This window comes from Macaca thibetana, chromosome 14 (genome assembly GCF_024542745.1).
Source record: "Macaca thibetana thibetana isolate TM-01 chromosome 14, ASM2454274v1, whole genome shotgun sequence".
NCBI classification, from domain to species: Eukaryota; Metazoa; Chordata; class Mammalia; order Primates; family Cercopithecidae; genus Macaca; species Macaca thibetana.
Genome location: NC_065591.1, coordinates 1822485 through 1843343, shown reverse-complemented (window position 1 = coordinate 1843343; position 20859 = coordinate 1822485). Strand labels below are relative to the sequence as shown.

General features: G+C 60.5%; 2 protein-coding genes across 2 annotated transcripts in view; one reads left to right on the top strand and one right to left on the bottom strand.

The window, feature by feature from the left end:
- The window catches only part of CTSD (cathepsin D), a 261837-nt gene that overhangs the window by 50142 nt on the left and 190836 nt on the right, over positions 1 to 20859 (top strand). The window lies entirely within an intron of this gene.
- Positions 8226 to 20859, bottom strand: part of MRPL23 (mitochondrial ribosomal protein L23) — a 75967-nt gene continuing 63333 nt past the window's right edge. The window contains exons 2-6 of the mRNA XM_050757986.1: positions 17175 to 17224; positions 13686 to 13808; positions 12515 to 12597; positions 11899 to 11972; positions 8226 to 8476 (exon numbers count right to left, since the gene is read on the bottom strand). Of these exons, the coding sequence (XP_050613943.1) occupies positions 8312 to 8476; positions 11899 to 11972; positions 12515 to 12597; positions 13686 to 13808; positions 17175 to 17191 (462 nt within the window). The 5' untranslated portion in view covers positions 17192 to 17224 and the 3' untranslated portion in view covers positions 8226 to 8311. The remainder of the gene's footprint in view (positions 8477 to 11898; positions 11973 to 12514; positions 12598 to 13685; positions 13809 to 17174; positions 17225 to 20859) is intronic.

Sequence of the window (20859 nt, the reverse complement as noted above, 5' to 3'; positions counted from 1 at the left end):
GAGGACGAGACATGGCCTCAGCTCTGACTCAGGGCATGGGAGCAGCCTGCGCTTCACAAGGTCGGTCCCCCACTCTGCCTGGGGGCCTCCTCCCGAGCTCCATCCTGGGTGGGCCAGGGCCCTCTCCCCGTGGGGTCTCCAAGCCCCAACACTTGGCCCACAGAGTCCGGCGGGTGTGCCATCCATACTGTCCTGCTGGCAGAAGCTGTGCCCTCCGCTGGCCCTGAGGAGGCCGCTGCTGCTGTCCCTGCCACGGGGGACACCCTGACTTCCAAGGCCGGTTCTCCTCCCGTAGTTAACAAAGTGGGGGCGCAACAGGCTGTGTCTCCAATGTGGCGATGGGGGGACCCACGCCGTCCCGCTGATGGGGAGGCAGGGGCCACAGGGCAAGGCGGGAGCCCCAGGGGGGACTGCAGGGGTCCAGTTCTTTGGGGCCACCCTTCCCCCAGGGCACCCCTCACTCAGGCCACGCACGCACAGGCGGGAAATGAGACGTGTGAGGCTGGGCTCGGCCCTCCCCCTCTCTGGCAGCAGGCATGGGGTTTTATGAGTGCTACAAATCAGATATCACACAGTTTGGGGCTGACATGGTTTTTGTAAGAATTATTTAAGGCCCTGGCCGCCGGTAAAGTCCCCGGGAGAATGGGCGCGCCCAGCTGCGGGCCGTCGGAATTCCAAACACTTCGTAAAGCTAAGGTACTAGCCGGAGCACCTCGTTTTGTTTAACAGGCTGCTTCACCCCTGCCCCGGGCCGCGCAGGCTGCTGGGAACACCTCCCCCAGGCCGGGGGGCGGGGGGGCTGCCCGCAGCTGTGAAAGCTGGGGCCTGCCTGGGCGGCCCTGGCTCCAGGCTGAGAAGCTGAGAGGGAGTGAGTTGAAGGGTTGGTCCCACTAAGCATCTTCTCCCAACCCCAAAGCTCTACCCAGGGTCCTGCTGTCAACCCCAAACACCGGGCCCAAGCCGCTCCTGGTGGTCTCCCGTGCTCCATCCTGGGCCCGGCTCGTTCCTCCTGCCGTCTGTGGCAAACTCCTGCAGGCCAGGACCCTGCCCAGCACCCACACGCTGGGAGCACGACAGTGTCCTGGCCTCAAGTGGGCCTCACTCGGCATCTGTGACTGGTCAGTTCTGCCAGCCGAGCCTGCTGCTAACTGGGCCCGGTCACGGGCTCAGGCTGCCCTGTGGCTACTTCCCTGCTCCTTCCCTTCAGTGGGCCCAGGCCAAAGCAGAGACCACAGATGTGCACAATGTCATCACTGCCAGAGGAGGGATGGCCATGTGGGTGGCCCGGGGCACCCCAGGCACACCCCAGGAAGCTGCTCATGGGTGCCCGTTGGCAAGGAAGGTACAGGGGGAGGCACATGCCAATCCACCAACCTCAGGGATTCGTCCAGGCTTCTATCCTGGGATATTTGAGCACTTCCATAATTATCCAAATACCGGTGTCGTCTCATACTGTCAGACAAGGACACCCTTCCTTCTGTGATCATCGCTAAAATCCATGACACTGTCATCACACCGAGGGCTGAGTAACCGCGCTGAGAATACGGGACACAGGGACACGAAGCTCTCCCAGTGAACCTGTGGGAAGGAGACGAGCAGCATCACGTGACTGGGGCTGGCCCGGCTGAGGGGGTTCTGCGGGAGCAGGGCCATGGGCTCCCCAATCTGGAGGGGAAGCTGCTCACTCATTGCCTGGCCTCTCCACCCACTGGAGTGGGTGCCCTCAGGGGAGCTCAGAGGACCGTGTAAAGGTGGGCTTTGAGTCCCTGGCGCTGCGTGGAGCACTCCTGCCATGCGGATGTTGGGTGGGAAGGAGTGGAGAACCAGGAAGGGGCGTTGTTGTCGGATCCGATGGGCCCGTCCCTTCCCAGCCCCCAACTTCCCGGGGGTGACAGGGCCCGGACTTGTGGATCCCTGTCTCTGCGGGAAGTGTTTGCTGCAGGCCCCAGGGCTGCACCCTCCAGGGACAGGCTGGGGACCCTGCACGTCTGAGCTTCGGTGAATTCCATGTAGAAGGGCCATAGGATTTCTGGAATCTTCTGTCTCACATCTCAGTGAAGGAGGATGGGGTAGCGGCTCTGTCCGGGGCCTGAGGGACGTCTCTGAAGGCCAGCGCCCCCAGCCTCCCTCCATGAGGGCTCCAGAGCAGGGGTCACTCTAACCATGGGGCGAGTCCCCTAGGGTCTCAGCTTTGCAGAGCTGGGCTCAGGCCAAGGCAAGGAGTGCGGATGTGTAGGGGGAGGATGGGTGGGGGGTCTCCCACCCTCTCGCAGAGCTGGCCTTGTGCACGGAGAATGCAGGCCCGGCTGGCCCTCCCCATTGGACACAGCATCAGGGCCCCAGCGTCCACGGAGGCCAGGGCCAATCAAAGCCAGATGTTGGAGAAACAAGAAAAGCTGACTATTTTGACTAGAAAAAGCCCTAGTTACAAAGAAATAATGAATCGATTTGGGGGGACTGGTGCTGGGGATGATCTCAGACGGGGTGGGGTGGTGAACACAGACGCCGAACAGGTCACTCAGGGCCTGCGTGTCCCCACCCAGCATGGTGTGGTCTGAGGCCTCGCAGGGTGCGGCTCCTGTCAGGCTGAGCTGGGTGGGAACCTTGAGGGACATCCCCTCAGACACCCAGGCCCAGGAAGCAGCAGTGTCTGGAGGATCAGGAGAGGCCAGAACACGGGGACCCCAACAGTCCTGTCCTCCCAGCGTGCCATGGCAAAGAGCAGCATCCACTATGGAGAGTGTCCTAGGGCAGGCGGAGGGGTGGAAATATGGTCAAAGAGAAGAATTCTTGGCCTTGAAAGAACTCTTAGCGGGCTATGGAGATGAGACAGGCATCCACGTGCAGCGCAGCCCAGGCCCCGGCTGCCATGTACAGGGCACTGCAGACATTGTGCTTGCTCCCAGGGCCCCAAGACACAGAGGCAACAACGCAGGGAATTCCGGGGGTGTGGAGCTGTGAGTGGTGCTGGAGATAGAGAGGAGGGGACTGAGGGTGCAGCACCTGGGGAGGAGACGCTAAGATGAGAGAGAATGACAGGGAAGGGAGCAAGCACAGGTGGCCAGAGCCCTGGGGCTGGGCCCCTCGGTCCAACTCCTGAGCCCCAACCCGAGCCCCAGCCCAGGCCAAGCTCCCAGGGCCCTGCAGGAACCCCCTGGGGTCCAGCCCAAGAGCAAACACGCCATCCGCATCCACGCCTCTCCCCAGCTTCCAGGCCACTCGGGAGCCCACCTGCGCCCCTTGTGAGAAGCAGCCCAGGAAGACGTCGCCTTCATGAGCACCCCATCTGGAGCTCCACAGTAGGGACGTCTGTGGAGCCGGCCCCATCCCTCAGCCATCCTCAGGCACCTTTAGAGCCTGGGACAGTCACTTCCTCGGTGAGGCTACAGCAGCCTCACATGCACGCCACGGGCAAGAAAGTGCCCCAACCCTCCAAGAGGAATGGCAAGCTGACATCCGCGTCAAAGTGTGCACACGCGTGTGCGCCACAGCTTCGCTCACGAGAGCCAAAAGACTGAAGCCGCCACGTGTCTGCTGATGGACAGCGGATGAACACAAGGACCGTTCACACAGTGCAGCACGACTCAGCCTCAGAGGGAAGGAGATCCTGGTGCAGGCTGGGACATGGGTGCGCCCTGAAGATGCCACACCAGGTGAAATAAGCCAGACACGAAAAGCCACACAGACCCTGGGTGGTTCACTCATGAAACATCCAGAACAGGCCAATCCAAACCAGACCAGTCATAGCCAGGGGCAGAGGGGAGCAGGGAGCTGGGAGTTCCAGCTAAGGGGCGCATGCTGCTTTCTGAGTGATGACGATGTTCTAGTAGGCTACACAACTCTGGGAATATACTAGAAGCCACTGAGTGGGTGGACTGCAGGGTACGTGAACTTCATCTCACTAACGCTGTTCTTCAAAAATTGAAAAGAGCATCCCAAGGCCAGTGCTCTCTCAGATCACTGTAGCCACAGGCCTCCTGCTCTGGGGGACCCACCATGGGCAGGCAGGGATGCCGGGCGGTGCTTGGCTCATGCCACCTGCCCACTCAGCCAGACCCTGGCCAGGAGCACCCATCAAACCCCAAGGAAGAGGATGACAGCCCGGCTTTCCCACCTGGCCAAGCTGACTTCCCCAATCGGGCGGTCACTCACTCACTCATTCACTTAGCTAATACGACTGACGGTTGCATGAAAGGTGGGAGGTGGGAGGGCAGCCCCGAGATGGCAGCCACTACAGCTACCTTCAAGGGGCTGGCCTGCTCCAGCCTGTCCTCACTTTAAGCCCTGGAGTGGACCAGGAAGAACCGCTGTGTCCCTGGCCTTCAGTTCCTGCTGGAGGCTGTTAAGTTGGGAACCCCAATGCAGATGGATGACCAGGAACGTGACTTCAGGCTCTAGACTGCAGAGGCGTGTGTTGGCTAGCTTGAGGCAGGGGGGCCCAAGGAGGTGGGAGGGGGCAGGACGGGGCAGAGGAGGAGCCCGGGGAGCCAGGGCCAGGAAGAGCCCGCTCCTGCCCCAGCGCCCGGCTGCCCATCTGCCACCAGGTACAGAAGTGATGGCGTTTCAAGACAGGACACTATCAAGCCGCCCCAGGAACACCGCCAGCTCCCGAAGAGAACCAGATGCCCACAGGAGGGAGGGTGGCCAGGGGCTTTCTGCTCCATTCCGGCAGCTTGGCTTACCTGGAGCTGCCAGGGCATGGGCTCCTGTGGGCTGGAGAGCTGGGCCCATCGTGGCTATAACTCGTCAGCACAGACAAGCGGGGCCATCCAGCTCTGAGCACAGCCTGGTGCGGTCCTGAGGGCCCCTCCACCCCTTCCCATGCACGCAGTGGGGCATTGCCTGGACCTTGCATCACTCCGGCATGGCAATAAAGGAACATCAATGGGGACACGCGGCAGTGCTGCCGGCTCTCCCTCATCCTGTTGCCTTTGTCTCTGGCTGCCCCCGACCCTGCTCCCAGTTGGAGATGTCCACAAGGGGTAGGGCTGTCATGTTGGGGCGACTGAGGCAAGGCCGCAGGCCCGCCTGCCATCCCTGGGGTCAGGGTTCCTCTCCCACTCCTGCCACGCTGAGGATGTCCAGACACAGGTGGGAGTGGTCTTGTCAGCCTTGGGAGATTAATCTTTCCGGGCGAGTTCCTTCTGCAGGAAGAGCCTGTTTGGGTTGGACGGGGGTCTCGCCCAGGTGTGGGGGTGGTGAGGCTGACGCCCAGGCCAGAGGGGCCCTGTGAGACCCTCTCCGGTCCCCATGCATGAAAGAGCCTGTGTTAGCACATGAGCCACTACAGTGGGGCCCTTGTACTGGGGAAAAGACAGACCTGCCCAGGTGCTGGTCCCTCCCTCCCCGAGCCTCCAGGCAGGAGCGGGTCATGGGAGCTGGCACGTCCAGCCAGTCCCTTCTCTGGGCTCTCAGTGTGCCTGGGGTGGTGGGAGCAGACTCCCGGCTGCAGCCCTGAGCATCCCACCCCACCCGGGGCCCTTCCCGTGGGCCCTCCCCGTACGGCCCTGGTTGGCTATCCCAAGCTCAGCTCCACGGGTGCGGCATGCAGGCCTCCGGGAGAGAGGCTGAGCCTTCCAGACCCCGAGTGGGGCCGCCTGCCCACCCCAGCCTGTTCCGCGCTCCTCGGCAGCAGGCATGTGAGGTGGGTGTGGATGCTTCGGGGAGACTATCCAGCGACATGGCTGGGTCACGCACACGTGGCTGGGACGGAGACCTGGGGGCTTCAGTTCAGACACCTGGCTCAGACCAGAAACCACTGGTCAAGTAATGACCCAGAAAGTGGGGTCTCGCGTGAATTACCCGCCCCAGCCGAGGACCGGCAGCCGAGGACCGGCAGCCCAGTTTCTCACACTGGACAGCCACATGCCCGTCCCTATCCTCCATTCTTCGAGAAATGCGCTCAGTCTCACCCCTGCGCTCATCCCCGCGTTTTGGTCTTGCCTCCATCTAGGCACTCCCTAGGACTGGGCCCAGGCCAGGCACTTGGCAGGCCCTTAAGGCTATGATCTCCCCTAAGGCTCTGCCCTCAGCCAGCCCCTTTCCAGGGTCAGTGGGCTGCCATGCAGAAGGATGCCCAGTGGCAACTGGGGAGTGGGGGAGCCCCCAGCGTGCTGTGCAGTAGCTCCCCAGCCCCTTTCTCCTTCCTGGCAGGGAGGCCTGTGGGAGACATGGGGGCTGCAACAGGACAGCACAGGCCAGGGTGAGATGGGGCGGGAGGAGGGTCTGGAGGCCCAGGCGGCTGGAGCCAGAGTCAGGGCTGCGTCTGGGGGTGGCGGCCGTGATGGAGTGTGCCTGGTGCGCTGGCCGCCAGCAGGGCTGCTAACAGCCTGGCCCCTGTGTGCGGGGCTGGACATGCCGTGGATGAAAGATGGGATTCTTCTTCCCCTGCCGTGAGTTAGGGTCCTCAGAGCTCTAGGCCCCATGAATTATTTCTCTAAGGAAAATACAGTTGACTCCATTTCTCCGGCTCCACTTCCTGACCTTCCCCATCCCTTTAAATCAACACTGAAGGGTGAGCTTGCCCGGGCCTTCACCCCCTAGCCGAGCGCTTCCCCCGCTGCATCTCATCCTGCCTGCACTCTGGGCTGGGGGAGGGGAGGCTGAGCCAGCTGCCACGCCATCTCCTCTTGCAAGACCCTTGTAGGCTGCCCACGCAGAAGCAAAGGCCAGGACCCTCACTCAGACCACAACAGGCCCACACTGCGGATCGGGGTTGGTCCTGAGGCCACGTGATACCTGTGTCCTCCCGAGCATTCGGATGGGGAGGCTCACACGGCAAACCCAACTTTGTGCAACAAAGCCGTGCCGTGGGCTTTCCCCCAGACGCCCGAGTGCAGCTCCGTCCTGGTCAGGTTAGATGGTTCCCAACGTACACGTGGGCCCTGGCTTTGATTCCCAAGCCGGAGCTGCCTCCACACAGCAGGGAGGGGGCCTTGCTCTGGCCTCCATGTTGGGTTTTCTGGGGAAGCACTGGAACCAAGGGCAGGTTAAGAAAAACAGAGGCCCCCAGGCCTCTGGAACTCTTTCTGAGAACGCACCAGCTGCCACACGGAGACGGGGCCAGAAGGGGCTCTGGAGGCCATGGGCCTCACCAGATGCAGGGGTTCTGGGAAGAGGGGCTGGAAACCATCCGGGCTCCTTGGAAGGTCCTGAATAATACATCATTAAAACTAAAAATCAATTCTGTATCCAGCTCAGGGCCCCCTGGAGGCTGCCCCGGCCGGCCTGTCCAGCTTTGCTGGAACAGGAACCCAGGCCAGTCTGCCAGGTTCAGGCCCCGTAAATGGTGGCCGGGCAACCCCCTTGCTCCCACAGGCCAGGCCAGGCTAGGAGGGGCAGCACAGCGCCTCTGGCAGGGCCACAGGCTTCCATACAGAACCCTTTAGACAAGAATCAGAGGCAGCAGCTGCGCGTCCTGACCTGCCCTGGGCCGACAAAACGAGGGTCTAGACCCAGGCATCCACCCAGATACCGCGAGGCCACTGGGCACCTCCAACAGGACCCTCAAGCCCACCCTCTCCTCTCTCAAAGCCCACAGAACTGTTTTGCAGCGGTTGCTGCCCACACCTTGCCCCTGCCCTAGTCACCTTTCCAAGCTGCGTCCTCCCTGTCCCCTAGACCCAGCCCTGGGCCCATTCCCGATGGCACCTCTCCGCCCTGGGCCCATTCCCGATGGCACCTCTCCGCCATGGCTTTCCTGAGATGCTGCTGCCCTTGGATCCCTTCCTGGCCCTTCTTGGGTCCTTGCTGCCAACTGTGCCAAACTGAAACCCACAGGCGGGCCAGAGTTCCCTCACCAGGCCCCCTGAGGGCTGCTGACCTGGCAGCCCCTCCCCAGAACTTCTGTCCAGGCCAGGCCGTGCCGTGCTCTTGCGGACCCCTCCGCTCCTCCCGACGCCTCCGGGCTCAGGCTTTGAATGTCAGCGCTCAGAACTATCTTCTGGGTCATTTCACCTGCGTGTCTCATTCCCCACCGGGCATGCAGCTCCGAGGCTGTGTGTGGCCCTCTCTCTGGCCAACCCGCCTCCCCAGCATGGGGCCACCTTGTCTCCAGTCTGCCCACCCTCAGTTCCTTGTCAACTCAGAGACCCGACCCCGGCCGCGCCCACTGCCCAGACCCTGGAAAGCAGAGCCAGGCCACGTGGCGCTCAGAGTTGGGGGGTGGCTGCTGCGTGTCTGGCACCCAGAGACCCAAGAGAAGAAGGAAACCGAGTTTCCTGCTCTTTCTGCTGCAGCAGGACTTTTATTTAGGTGTCAGGGCTGCTCTGCCACAGTGCCCACCTGGGGCACATCCCTGATGGCCGCCCCGTCACAGCCCGAACCAGTTGGGGACGCCGCCCCGCCGAGGGTCACTGCTCTGCCTCTGCCGCCTCTCCTCCGTGAGCATGTCGTGGAGTCCGTCGGCAGTGCTGCCTTCGGGGCTCTGGTCTTTCTCGGGAAACAGATCTGGGAACGTGAAGGTCTGTCCGTGGGCCTAAGGGGGAGAACAAAGGCTCCAGCCAGAGCTGCAAAGACTCCTCAGCAGAGGGGTCCATGGGGAGCCTCATGCTTTCTGGCAGCCCCTTTCTGCCAGCGCCGGATTCAACTGCTCAGAGGCACCTCCCTGGGCCTCCTGAGGCAGCGTCCCTGCCTGGAATGTAAGCAGCCCTACAGCCATGGCCTCCAGTACCATGCCGCAGCCGAGGCCACAGCTCCAGGACAGGGCTGCTTTCCCCACCATTGTCTCTTTAGGGCCTGGTGTCTGCCCCCACCCTGGGTGCACCCATTTACTAGCACAGGGCCACCTGGCTGGACTGGGGGGGCAGGGACAAGGCATGGAAAAACATGACACAAATCACGTCTGGTACCACGCGAACCTATCCATCCAAAATGCCTCAGGCTGTACTCACATTAAAGCTCCCCCTCCTCCCAGCCCAGAGCCTGGCAATTAAAATGAACATCACGTACGAAGAAACATGCACGTGCAGCAGCTGATAAATCAGGACCGGCTCTGCCAATTAACTGGTCTTACATCTTTTGCTGAGAGTTCAGAATATGTCTGTGTTGGCCAAGCCCCAGTCCAGGCCACGGCATGTGGCTCGGGTTCACGAGAAGGAGGGGATACTGCTCTTTGGGGACCTGAGCAAATATGAGGAGCCATTTTAACTTGCTGATTACTAAGTAGCTCCAAAGATAAGGGGCAAGAGCAGAAAGAAAGAGCAGATCAGAGGAGAGGGAAGAGAAGGGGGAGGAGCGGGTCGGCACATGTCGGGGCGGCCAGCCTCCCTTCTGTTTCCAGACAGGTGGAGGAGGAGTGAGGATGGCACCCGAATCTGGAAACCTTTAGTGAGGAAAATCAGTCAAGTACATTTGGCTCTTGCAGACCCTTGTTGTGTAAATAAATTTGGATGTGGGCAAGCAGCCAAGTATGATCGGAAACAGGCCCAGATTCCACCCTGCGAGGGAGGTGGATGCACCCCAATCCCTGGCAGGGGCTGGTGGGGAAGGTGGCACTGCGTGCGCTACAGCCGACCTGCAGGAGGATTGGCTTACACAGCTCTAAACTTTGCATCTTTTAAAATACCGAGGGACAATGGTTTACATGTGAGGCTGATTGCCCTGAATGGGAGGTTTACCTTTACTATATGGAGGTGACTCTGCTAGTTTTCTGAGGCAGTCAGAAATGACAGTTTAAAACACAAACATGGCCATTTGTCATAGTTTCGGGAAGAAATGGGGGAAGCTGGTGAGAGAAAATCTGTTTCTTACAGAAGACAAACACCGTTTGTGGATGCCAAGCATGGTTTCCCAGGGGGTTCCCCTTTCTAGAAGCGTTCACCTTGTACCTAAAAAAAAAAAAGCCCTTGATCCTTCCAGAAAGGACAGAGACAGTTGATCGGAGTAAACAACAGGAAGAGAAAAATGTCCTAATGACAAGTAAACACGGCAGCCCTGCCTTCAGGAATCCCAGGGCACCCTGGGGGCTGCTACCCGCATGCAGCCCCGAGCCCCGAGCCCGGAGCTCAGCCCAGCTGGCAGCAGCGGCTTGTTCTGGAGTTGCCTCTCATGTCCTGCGCCCTTCATTCCTGCGCTGCTCAGCGTCCACACAGGCCTCGGGGCAGCGGGCGGTCAATGGTCTTTTTGTTGTGTGGGTCACTGAGGCGCTGGTTACAGCTCCCAGGACTTTGGGCCAAGGAGATGCTTATCAGGTTGAAGGAGAAAAAAATGTGGGACTCCCACCATGTGGGACAGGGTCTTTCCACAGCGGCCAACTCCAAATAAAGTGGATAAATTTATCTTTCTAATGCTCCCTCCCTGAGCTTTGCAATTAGCAGTGATTCTAAGCCCTGGCGCAGGGCCCAGGGGGACACGCTGAGCAAGGTCTCAGCAGACACGAGACAGGAAAGGGCCTTGAGAGTCCCCTTTGCGGGGGACAGGGACCAACGGCTGTGGCCCATTTCTAGGCTGTGCAAAGATCTGCCGGAGTTCAGGAAGGGGGTGAGGACCCGTTACAAATTTTAATTCTGGAACCGGAGGAACCATGCCCAACAGGGACCCTCCAGGCTCCCAGTTGCCCTGCCCTGTCTCTAGCTGCCTGGACTTCACAGAGGGAGAACGACACACGGGCAGCAGCTGCAGACACCGGATCCCGGCGCTGCTGGGTTCAGTTTTCATGGGAGGTGGGGCCCAGAGGAAAAACGCAAGGGTTCGGATGACTCGAATGCCACTTGTAACCGTAGCTGCCTCTGAAGTGCCCGTGGCGGTGCCGGCACACGGGATGTCCACCCACATGCCATGACAAAGACAGATGGGCCCAATTGACACTGAGCACACAGAGGCCTTTATGAGGCCAACGGCTGCTCTCCCCACCTGGATTGGCTGATTTCATGCACAGCAAATATTAGGCCAAGTTATTCCGGGGGCCCCTGTTTAGAACAACAAATGTGACTGTTTTTCAGAAAAGCTGCCATGTTAACTTGGCCTTTTGAACAAACTGCCTCCTTAGCCCCAAAGTAAGCCGGCTGGCCCAGGAGGCGGTTTTCACAATAGTGTTACTGCCATCTAGTGGCAGGGGCCACTGGCTCAGCCTCCAGGGACCGTTTACACCGGAAGACAGCCCCATCCCCACCCAGTAAGGCCAGCCCCAAGGGGCAGAGCGGGGAGGCCCAGGAGGCGGCTGGAGCGGTCTGTAGACATCTTGGCCCAGAGAGAAAGTGCCTCTGGGTTTGCCTGGGACTCAAAACAAAGAGCCCGAAGAAAGGCTTTGAAACTGTGGGTCTCACTCCTGACAAGTCTGGGTTTCAGAAACTAAGGCCCAGGCAATGTGGGGTGAGGGTCCTTCTTCCCCAGAGCCCCTCCAGGACACATAAGAAAGCACCTGCTCAGAACCAGCCTGTTGAGCCCTCACAACTCTGTGGGACTGCTACCCTGCAACGCAAGGCACGGGCCTCGGCCAAGACCCCGGCCAGCCAGACCTGCCTGGGCACCAAAGACCTTTGCCCTCAGGGGCCTCAGACTCTGCCTCCGAGTCTGAAACCTGGCCAAGGACAGGCTCTCCAGAGGCCGGGGCCTCCCATGCTCAGCACCTAGTGTGTGCTGGAGCTGAAACCCACTAGGCCTGTGATGGCCGCTTTTGCCCAGAGAGAATTCAAACTTCAAAATCACAAAATGGCTGGACGCTGAGACGTGCCCCACGCGCCCCAGCGCTCACGTGCTCCCAGCGCCACCACTGACACCCCCAAGGCCGTGACGGAGCGCGACCTTATGTGGAGCCTGCCTCTGCACTGCGGCCCTGAGATCCGGCCTCATGGGGGCTCCCTGGGCCCCAGCGCAGCGTCTCTGGCACAAACATCCCCAAGGACACAGTTGCAAGGAGCCCCTCGGAGGCCCCGCCGGGGCTGGCCAGCTCACACGCACCAGCTGCACGTAGGCGACCTTGTAGTCCGGCTTCTTGATCCTCACGTTTCTGTGATCTCTCCTCTTGTTAGAGCCTTCCGGAAGGGAGCGAAAAAACAAAATCAGAACTTTAAAAACTTACATCCTTAGAGGCCAATGCCACGAAAATGAATCTCTGCTCTCTTAAAAATGCAAAGATGTTTTTAAAAACTCAAAAAGGCAATTTCTCAGGGAAATGGGCACGGAAATCAAATGAGCCGGCACAGCAGGCTCGCAGGCTCGTCCCATCTCCGAACAGAGGCCAGCAGGCTCTCAACAAAGGAGCAGAAACAGCACCAGCCAGAACACACAACACGGGCTTATGGAATAGAGAGCGCTTTGCTGCCCAGCCTCAGCCACTGCAGTCCCACCTCGGAGTCAGGGCTCAGAGTGGACCCCAGGCCAGCCCAGTTGAATTCCAATCCCTGCTCTGGCATGTAAGCACCGTGTGACCCTGACAAGTCACCCTGTGCCTCAGTTTCCATGAACCAAGTCAGACCAAGACCCCCAAGCAGTGGCTGAGGCTGTGGCTCGGCGAGGTGGGCGTGTGGTACAGATGGGCACAACACCAACAGGAGACCCTCCTGTGGGTACTCACCATACTGCACCCGTGTCCGCACGGCAGCCACGGGCACGTTATAGATGCTCTCGAGGTAATTCCTGAGGTCTACCCTTGTCATTCTGGAGGCGAAGGAGAGAGAAAAGGGCATCTTAACCAGGCTAGGCCAAAAATATTGTCCCAGACAAACAAGGGTGAGAGGCCGACAGACCAAGGCCCACAGGGGGCAGGGAGGAAGGCTGGGTGCTGGTGCCCGGCACCAGCGGGGTCAGGCAGCCCCAGCAACACTAGTGCTACTGGTCACAAGGCTCTGTACTCTGGACACACCAGCATGGGGTGGCAGTGGCACAGACCCCAGGGAGTGGGAACACTGCCCAACCAACCCCTGGCCTGCTCCACAGCCCCACATGGCTCCCTACTCCGGGCAAGTGCCTGTGCGAGGTGACAGTCTCCGCACACTCCTGGCTGGCAGGTGCCCCACCTCGTCTGCCCTGGGACCCGTCGGCAGCACCAGGGTTAGGCCTGCTCTGCGGCTGACGGTGCTCTACGGTTCTAGGAAGTGCCTTCTGGAAAGGCCCGCCTGGGATTCGGTGCATTAACTGCATGTTCCCTCTACTGTAGAACCTCACGGTCACTGTCAACTCAGCTTCTGAGCCTCTGCAGGTGGTACAGTCCTGACCTCTGCCCCCAGGCGAGCTCATGCTGCTGTCTCGCCTGGCTCGCGCCAGCCCCGAGCTGGGGACCTGTGACCTTAAACACTGCAGAGCGGCACCCCAGTTTTGTTCGCAGGGACTGTGCATTTCTCTGGAGGTCAAGGAGGCTCTTCTGAGTGGCTCTGCACATCATGGCCTGCTCCCAACCCAGCCTCCCGGCGCCTCTCCTAGAAAGAAGTTGCGAGAACTCAACAGAAGACGTGAGCACAGAGGTCCAAATTTTAAGGCTTCCAGTGAAGCCCTCCCCAGCGGGCGGGCGGCGTGCAGCATGCCTGCTGGGCTCCCCACCTACCGGCACTCCATCAACACTTGCCGGCCAGGGCTGCCTGAGGTGCCTTCCCAGCAGGAAGAGCTAGCACGTGAGCCGAGTGGTTTAACTCAGGACCCAGGCCCCCCGAGGGCGCTCTCCCAACCCAGCCAGACTCCTTCTGGGTTCATTCCATGGGGATCCCCCCGAAGGCACTCCCCCACCCCAGCCGGAATCCTCCCGGACTCACTCCATGGGGATCCGGAACTGCACGGTGTCCTCGGGTTGGGCCACACCGGGCCGCACCAGCTGAATGAAGAAGTTGGTTCGGAACACCCGAAGCTGTGGGCCACCCAACTGGTACAGGGGGTACCTGTAGAGAAGAGATTGGGTCCACATCACACACTTAGCCACGGCAGTCCGACATGCCAACCCTGCAGACCTCCGAGTGTCCACTAACAGGGCTGGCAGGAAAGGGGGTAGCTAACCCTGCAGACCCCCAGGTGTCCACTCACAACAGGGGTGGGCAGGAAACGGGGTAGCTATCAACAGGTCACCACCCAAGGACACAGAGGTCCCCACAGCCCCTTTCTTACATGGGCCTGCCAAGGAGGATAGCCAGTCCCTAGCATTGACTCAGGGAGCACGGGCTGTTGACCCCCAAGGTCAGACTTTAGAAAGGGCCAATGAACAAAAATCAGAACCCCGCAGAGAGCGTTCCCCCAATAAGCTGGTGGCAACGCTCATAGACGTGCGTTGGGGCACTGATATCCCTGGGAGAGCAGACTCTCTGCAGCCGGCCCACTCTCCTGTTGCTCAGGTGAAGTGGAGCTGGAGAGGACCACACGCCATGGGACAGAAAGGCCAGCTCTGCACTCTCCTGGTGGCAGCAGGGCCTAGCTCCTCGGGATGGAGAATGCAGGCAAACCAGGCTCAGGCTCCTGGAAGATGGTGCTGCCAGCAGACTCTGGTTCGGTACACTAAATACGAGCTGACTGCCACACCCCACCACCCCGCTAGAAGCCAGCGGAGGCAGACTCTGATTTGGTACACTAAATACGAGCTGACCGCCGTACCCCACCACCCCGCTAGAAGCCAGTGGAGGCAGCTGGAGAAGTGCCAAGTGGCCACCGAAAACTAGACCGGCACTCAGCCTGGGCTGGCGGGCCATGTGACAATCGTGCAGAATCTCTAGTCAGTTGGTTTTGTGCATTCTCCCATGTCCAGCTGGGTGGACAGGCGGCGCCTTCCTACTGCCCCCCACCCCCGTTCCATCCCCTGCCACTGCCCACACATCCTGGCTCTATTTGGGCCTCAGAGCCGGGAGGAGGGACACAGGAGAAACTCAGGTCTGCAGGGTCTCAGGGGATGTGGGATCTGAGAGCCCAGGTGCAGGTCTTGGTGGAGGGGGAGCACAGGGGCTCTTCAGGAGTCTCTGGTGACCTATCTGAGGCACTGCACACGGCGCTGACCTTGGGGAGCACCCAGCAGCAAGTTAGAGGCTCCATAAGGCTAACGCTGCCCCAAGCCTCACATGAATTTCACACTGGTCTCTGCCTGTCTAGGGAAGATAAGGAGGAAGTGAGGGTCAGAGGCCTTGGGTGGGGTGTTCCTGAAGGGCCAAGAGTGATGGGCAGGGCTGAGCCTCTGGGCCTGGGGGCCTGGCAGGGGCCAGGAGCTGCCGGGAGCTCTCAGAGGCAAGGCGCCTGTAGCAAAGCCAAATCACTAATAATGTCCACCCCAGGCCTCCTGATGACCACACTGACACATGGCAGCCTGGTGGCTGGGCCAGTGGGGCTGAGTCTTCACTCCCCCAACCCCAGCAGAGCCTCCTCTTGGGCATGGCCTTGGCCCTTCCAAGCCTCGGAGTGCAGCCTTCAGGGGTGGGCACCAATGAGAGGCCGAGAAGGAGGGGTGGGCTCTGGGTGTGGAGGGGCCTGACTTGTTTTACCCACAGGTTCAGGCTAGCCATGGCTACCCAAGGGGTTCACACATTCCCTCTGGTGACCAGCTATGGGATTGCAGGAGGGGAGACAAAGTTTGGGGACTCCCAGAAAACAGTAGAAAAGAGGGTACAACAGCTCCCAGGCCATTAATTGTCGAGTCTCCAGGCTTGGGGCCTGAAGGGCACACTTTGCTAAGGGTCTGAAGGGCCATGTGCGGGCTTGAGGTGAGAGGCTGGCAGGGGTTGGGCCAGGACTATTCACTGTCCTTGTTCTCACAGGCAGAGCCTCTCCAGGAGGCAGCGCGGGCTGTCTGCACATGGAGCCCGCAGATCTGGAACAAGCTGCACTGTCCACACCCAGGGCCGCAGGACAGGGCTCTAAGGCCTCTCTGCAGGACTCGAACCCTTATGGGCCCACCAGCCCTCAGTTCCCTCAATCCCAGCACCCCAAGCACTCCCCATGGTATTTCACAAGCACCTCCACCGTAACCTATCTCAAGTAGAACTCTGACCTAACTTCTTCCTCAAAACACAAAAACCTGGCTCACTGCCACCAGCCTACCTCCCCACAGCCCCACGAGTGACTCACCCAGGATCCCACCCTGTCAGCACCCCCTCCCCAGCTGCATCCAGTCCACAGCAAGTCCAGTCAGCACTCCCTGCAAAGGCTCCCCAGCAACAGGAGTGTGTGCACTGCTGGGCGTGCGGGCCCCGCTGCCTCCAGGGCAGCCACACCTGATGTTTCCAGGGGCCCACCGCCCTTGGCCTTTTAGGAACACCCCACCCGGGTCCTCTGACCCTCACTTCCTCCTCATTCTCCAGGGACAGGCGAAGGGCCAGCGTGGAATTCACGTGAGGCTCAGGGCAGTGTAGGCCTAAGACCCTTTCTTCCTTGGTGCTGGGTGCTCCCCAAGGTCAGGGTCACGTGCAGCACCGGTCCCAGATGTCTGCTGAAGGAAGCCTCGTCCACTGAGGGTCCCACCTGCCACCCTCCCCTCTCCCCCCAGCTATGTGCAGGGGCCTCCAAAGCCACGCCCTGGCCTCTTGACGGTCTCTCTCCAGAAATACTGATTACTGTTCTCCAAAACCCACCCGGGAGCCCACATCTACTGATTACGCCTGAGTCACTCGTTCACCAAGAAATATGCAGGGTTTCCTGCTTCAATTTGGGGAAAGCGAAGTGGGGCAGGACAGCGCCCTGATGGCCCCTGGGAATCCAGAGAAGATGCAGAGTGGGCGTGGGGGGTCTGGGCTGCGCAGAACCGGGACTCCGGCCCTGCCTGCCCCAAAGCCGAGGGCTGTGGTCAGCTGCCCTTTCCCACTCAAACCCAATCTGGACTCCCAGCTCCTTTGCCTCAGGCCGCGCCCGAGCTGCGGTGGGGGCCGCCCGTGCCTCCCCGCCTGGACCCAGCAGCCACCGTGGCCCGTCCCGTGACGACCAGAAACGTCTCCAGACAACGCCCTCGGCCCTGGCAGCGGGACCACCCCCGGGCCGCCCTCCCAGTGCCCCCGCGGGGACACCGTGGCCTCCGCGGGTTTGGCTCGTACCCTCTGTCGCCACCCCGGCCACACCCGCCCCCCGGGGTTGCCCTAAACCTGGCGGGGGGCGACTTCCGCCACCCGCCTCACGTGCCCCAAGCCACCATGGGGGTCCCGGAGGACCCCGCCTCTCCCGGGCCAGGAGGGGACCCAGGGACGTCCACCCCACTCCCCGGAGTCCGCGCGCCCTGTGGGGTCCGTCTGCTTGTGACACTAAGGGGCGCCCCGCGGGGGGGGGCGACGACCCCTACTCACACCACATTCCGCGCCATGGCGGCCGCGCACGCTTCCGGGGCCCGCGAGGCGGAAGGAGCAACACGCCCACCCCGCAGGGCCGCCGCCTGGCACAGCGCCCCCTCGCTTCCGGAGGCCGCGCCGCCCGCCCCGCACACGCCCGCGCCCGCGCCGCCTGTCCGCGCGGTCCCCAGCCCCGCGCCCGCCCCGCCCCGCCGCGCGCCGGCTTCTTCCACCTCTCTTCCCCCCGCCTGTCCCGCACCCCACGTTCCACCCCGCCCGACCCCCACTCCCCGCGCCGCAGGCTCCACAGGACGCAGGACCGCAGCAGTCCCGCCCCGCACTTCCGCCCCCACAGCCTGAAGCCGGGGCCCGAGCCCCTGCTGCTCGCGCCCCGCCCACGCCCGCACCCTCCCCAGCCCCAGAGGCCTCTCGCCGCCGTCGCACTCTTTCGGGCCTGTCTGCCCTGCCTCCCAGAACCCGGGACTGCATGCCCCCCACACCGGTGCCCCTGCCCTTTGGCAGCTCCAGGCCACAGCCTGGCCCGCACCGCTGCCCTTGCAGCTGCGGGGGACTGGAAGTGGAGACCTGGGGCTGTAGTGCCGGGGAGGGCGGGTCCCCGGGTCTGGGGTCTGAAGCCCCTCTCTCCTGGCTGTTTCTCCCCCACCCGCGTCCGGAACCCCAGGGCCCCTCCCCTCGCCCTTCTGGCGAGCCCGGTTGGCAACCCCCACACCGGCCACACTCTCCATCTCCGGTGCTCCCAGCACGCCTCCTCCAAGAGGGCCACGGGTCTCTCCAGGCCTTGCCATTTGCCCACCCCCTCTCCACCCTTCTGGCCAGCCCCCTCCAGCCTCTGGCAAGGCCCTCTCTACAGGGACCCCCGTCCAGGGCCCAGTCCTCACTCCTCTCCTTGGGTGGCGCTGGCCAGGAGGGCTGCTGGGACCTTTCGGGGTAGGGCGGCAGCCTCCCTCCCCTGTCCCCAGGCCTCTCCCTCCTCCCGTGGTTTCCTCTGCCTGGTGGCTGGATTCAGGCCACTTGATCTCTTTCTCAGGCCACTTCTCAATGTGTTTAGCTGCCCGTGTACCCCCACCCCCAGGCCTGGCTTGTTCCCGCACCCAACAGCACCCTAAGTGCAAGAGGCAGGGGTGTCGGGGGACCCCGAGAAGCGGGGCCATGGGTCCTGGCTGCTGCTGGGGGCAGAGGGCCCGGGCCTGCAGGTGAGGACAGGGCTGCGGGAGGGCACTGGGGTTGATGGAAATTCAGGAGGAGGAGAGGGCTCTGTGCCCCTCCAAGGGCCTGAGCCGGGTAGGGCTGATGGGTAGGTTTGAGTGGAAATGACTCCAGGGGGTCTATCTAGCATGAAGGCATTGAAGCAGGATGGAGTGAGAAGTGGGACAGAGTGGGCAGGGAAGGTGGTAGCAGCTGTCCCCACTGTTGTCCAGGCCTGCGTGGGGTGGAGAAGCTCCAGGCTGCCAGTGGTAGGGTCCCAGGAGGCTGGTGACCAGACAGGCCTTTGCACAGCAGCAGGTGCCCTTGGCCAGGCCCAAGGAGCAGACCGCAGGGGAGAAGGGACAGGAATGGAGCTGGAGAAGGGGGGTCCTGGGGCCGGGGGTCCTCAGGCTTCCTTTTATTTTCATGCAATGCTGCGTTTTTCGGCAGTCACATTGTGCAGTGTGCTTAGAGATGTGTGGCTGCTGGAAATTGGGTTCAAAGTTGTGGGTGGCTGATGTGGAGAGAAGAGTGATGGGAGGCCAAGCTGTGTGTCGGGGGTGGGTGCTGCTCAGATCACTGGGGCTCCTGGAGGGCAGGAGTGGAGCTGGGAGCTGAGGTCCTTCCTCAGGGAGGGGCAGGGATAGGGTCTCAATGGAGCACCACTCCACTCCTTCCATCCTTTCACCACTCCTTCCAACCCTGCTTCTCTGATAATCTGCTAATGGGATCCTCTGGAAGGCATGCTAGGTATGGGGGTTCTCTGAGATGCCTGGGGAGCCAGTGGGGACCTCCTCTTCCTCCTTCCCACCTGCCATTGAACACAAATGCCAGGGTGACTTTCGCTCTGCCTGTCCCTCCTGAGATCAGTGGTCTGCACGAGGTTAAGGCTGCCAGATAAATACAGGCCCAGTTAAATCTGAAGTTCTGATGTTTATCTGAACAACTAATAAATTGTCATTATTTATTTATTTATTTATTTGAGATGGAGTCTCGCTCCGTGGCCAGGCTGGAGTGCAGTGGTGCAATCTCAGCTCACTGCAACCTTTGCCTCCCGGGTTCAAGCGATTCTCCTGCCTCAGCCTCCTGAGTAGCTGGGATTACAGGCATGCACCACCACACCCAGCTAATTTTTGTATTTTTAGTAGAGACAGAGTTTCACCATGTTGGCCAGGATGGTCTTGATCTCCTGACCTCATGATCCGCCTGCTCCGGCCTCCCAAAGTGCTGGGATTATAGGCGTGAGCCACCACGCCCGGCCCTTATTTTATTTTATTTTATTTTATTTTATTTTTTTATTTTTTATTTTTTGAGACAGAGTCACTGTGTTGCCCAGGCTGGAGTGCAATGGCACAGTCTCGGCTCACTGCAGCCTCCACATCCCAAGTTCAAGCAATTCCTCTGCCTCGGCCTCCCGAGTAGGTGGGATTACAGGTTCGGGCCCCCAAGCCCAATTAATTTTGTATTTTTAGTAAGGATGGGGTTTCACCATGTTGGCCAGGCTGTTCTCAAACTCCTGACCTCAGGTGATCCGCCCGCCTCGGCCTCCCAAAGTGCTGGGATTACAGGCATGAGCCACTGCACCTGGCCCAATAATTGGTCCTTTTTAAGTAGACCTTATCTTTTAGAGCAACTTTGGGCTTACAGAAAAATTGTTCAGGGAGTATACAGAGTTCCCACAGACCCCTCTCCCTGAGTCCCCCTCCGTTATTAACATCTTGCATCATGTGGTGTGATCTGTTCCAATTGATAAACCAATATTGATACGTTACTATTAAGTCCAGAGTTTACCCCAGGGTTCATCCTTGCAAAATGTCTTTTAGCCACCATTATGGTGTCAGACAGAAGCGTCACTGCCTGAAAAGCCGCCTCTGCCCCGCCTGTGCGTTCCTTTCTCCCCCAGCCCCTGGCAGCCCTGGGTCTTTCCACTGCTGCCTTGGCTTTGCCCTTTCCAGGCTGTGGTGTCGTTGGAGTCATACAGCACGTAGCCTTTTGAGATTGGCTTCTTTCCATGAGTGAGATGCAGCTAGAGCTCCTCTGGGTCTTTTCGTGGTTTCATAGTGCATTCTTTTCGGGCCGGATACTGTTCCATTGTCTGGATGTACCTCGATTTATCCATTTGCCTGTGGAAGGACTTCTTGTTTACTCCCAAGTCTCGGCAGTGATGAATAAAGCCTCTGTAAACACGTGTGTGCAGGTTTTAGGGTGGACACAAGTTTTCAATTCATTTGCAGAAACACCCAGGAGGGCCATTGCTGGTTGTATGGTAGGAGGACGTTTGGTTTTGTAAGAAACTGCCCTGCGGCTTTCCAAAGTGGCCACACCGTTTGGTGTTCCCACTGCAGTGGTGGCGCTTCCTGCTCCTCCACGTCACCCGCATTTGATGTTGTCAGTGTTCTGGGTCTGGACCGTTCTCATAGGTGTGTCGGGACACGGTCTTCTGTGTCCACCTGCTAGACCTGAGCCGGGAGCCCCGCTGCAAGGGCAGCCCCTAGGC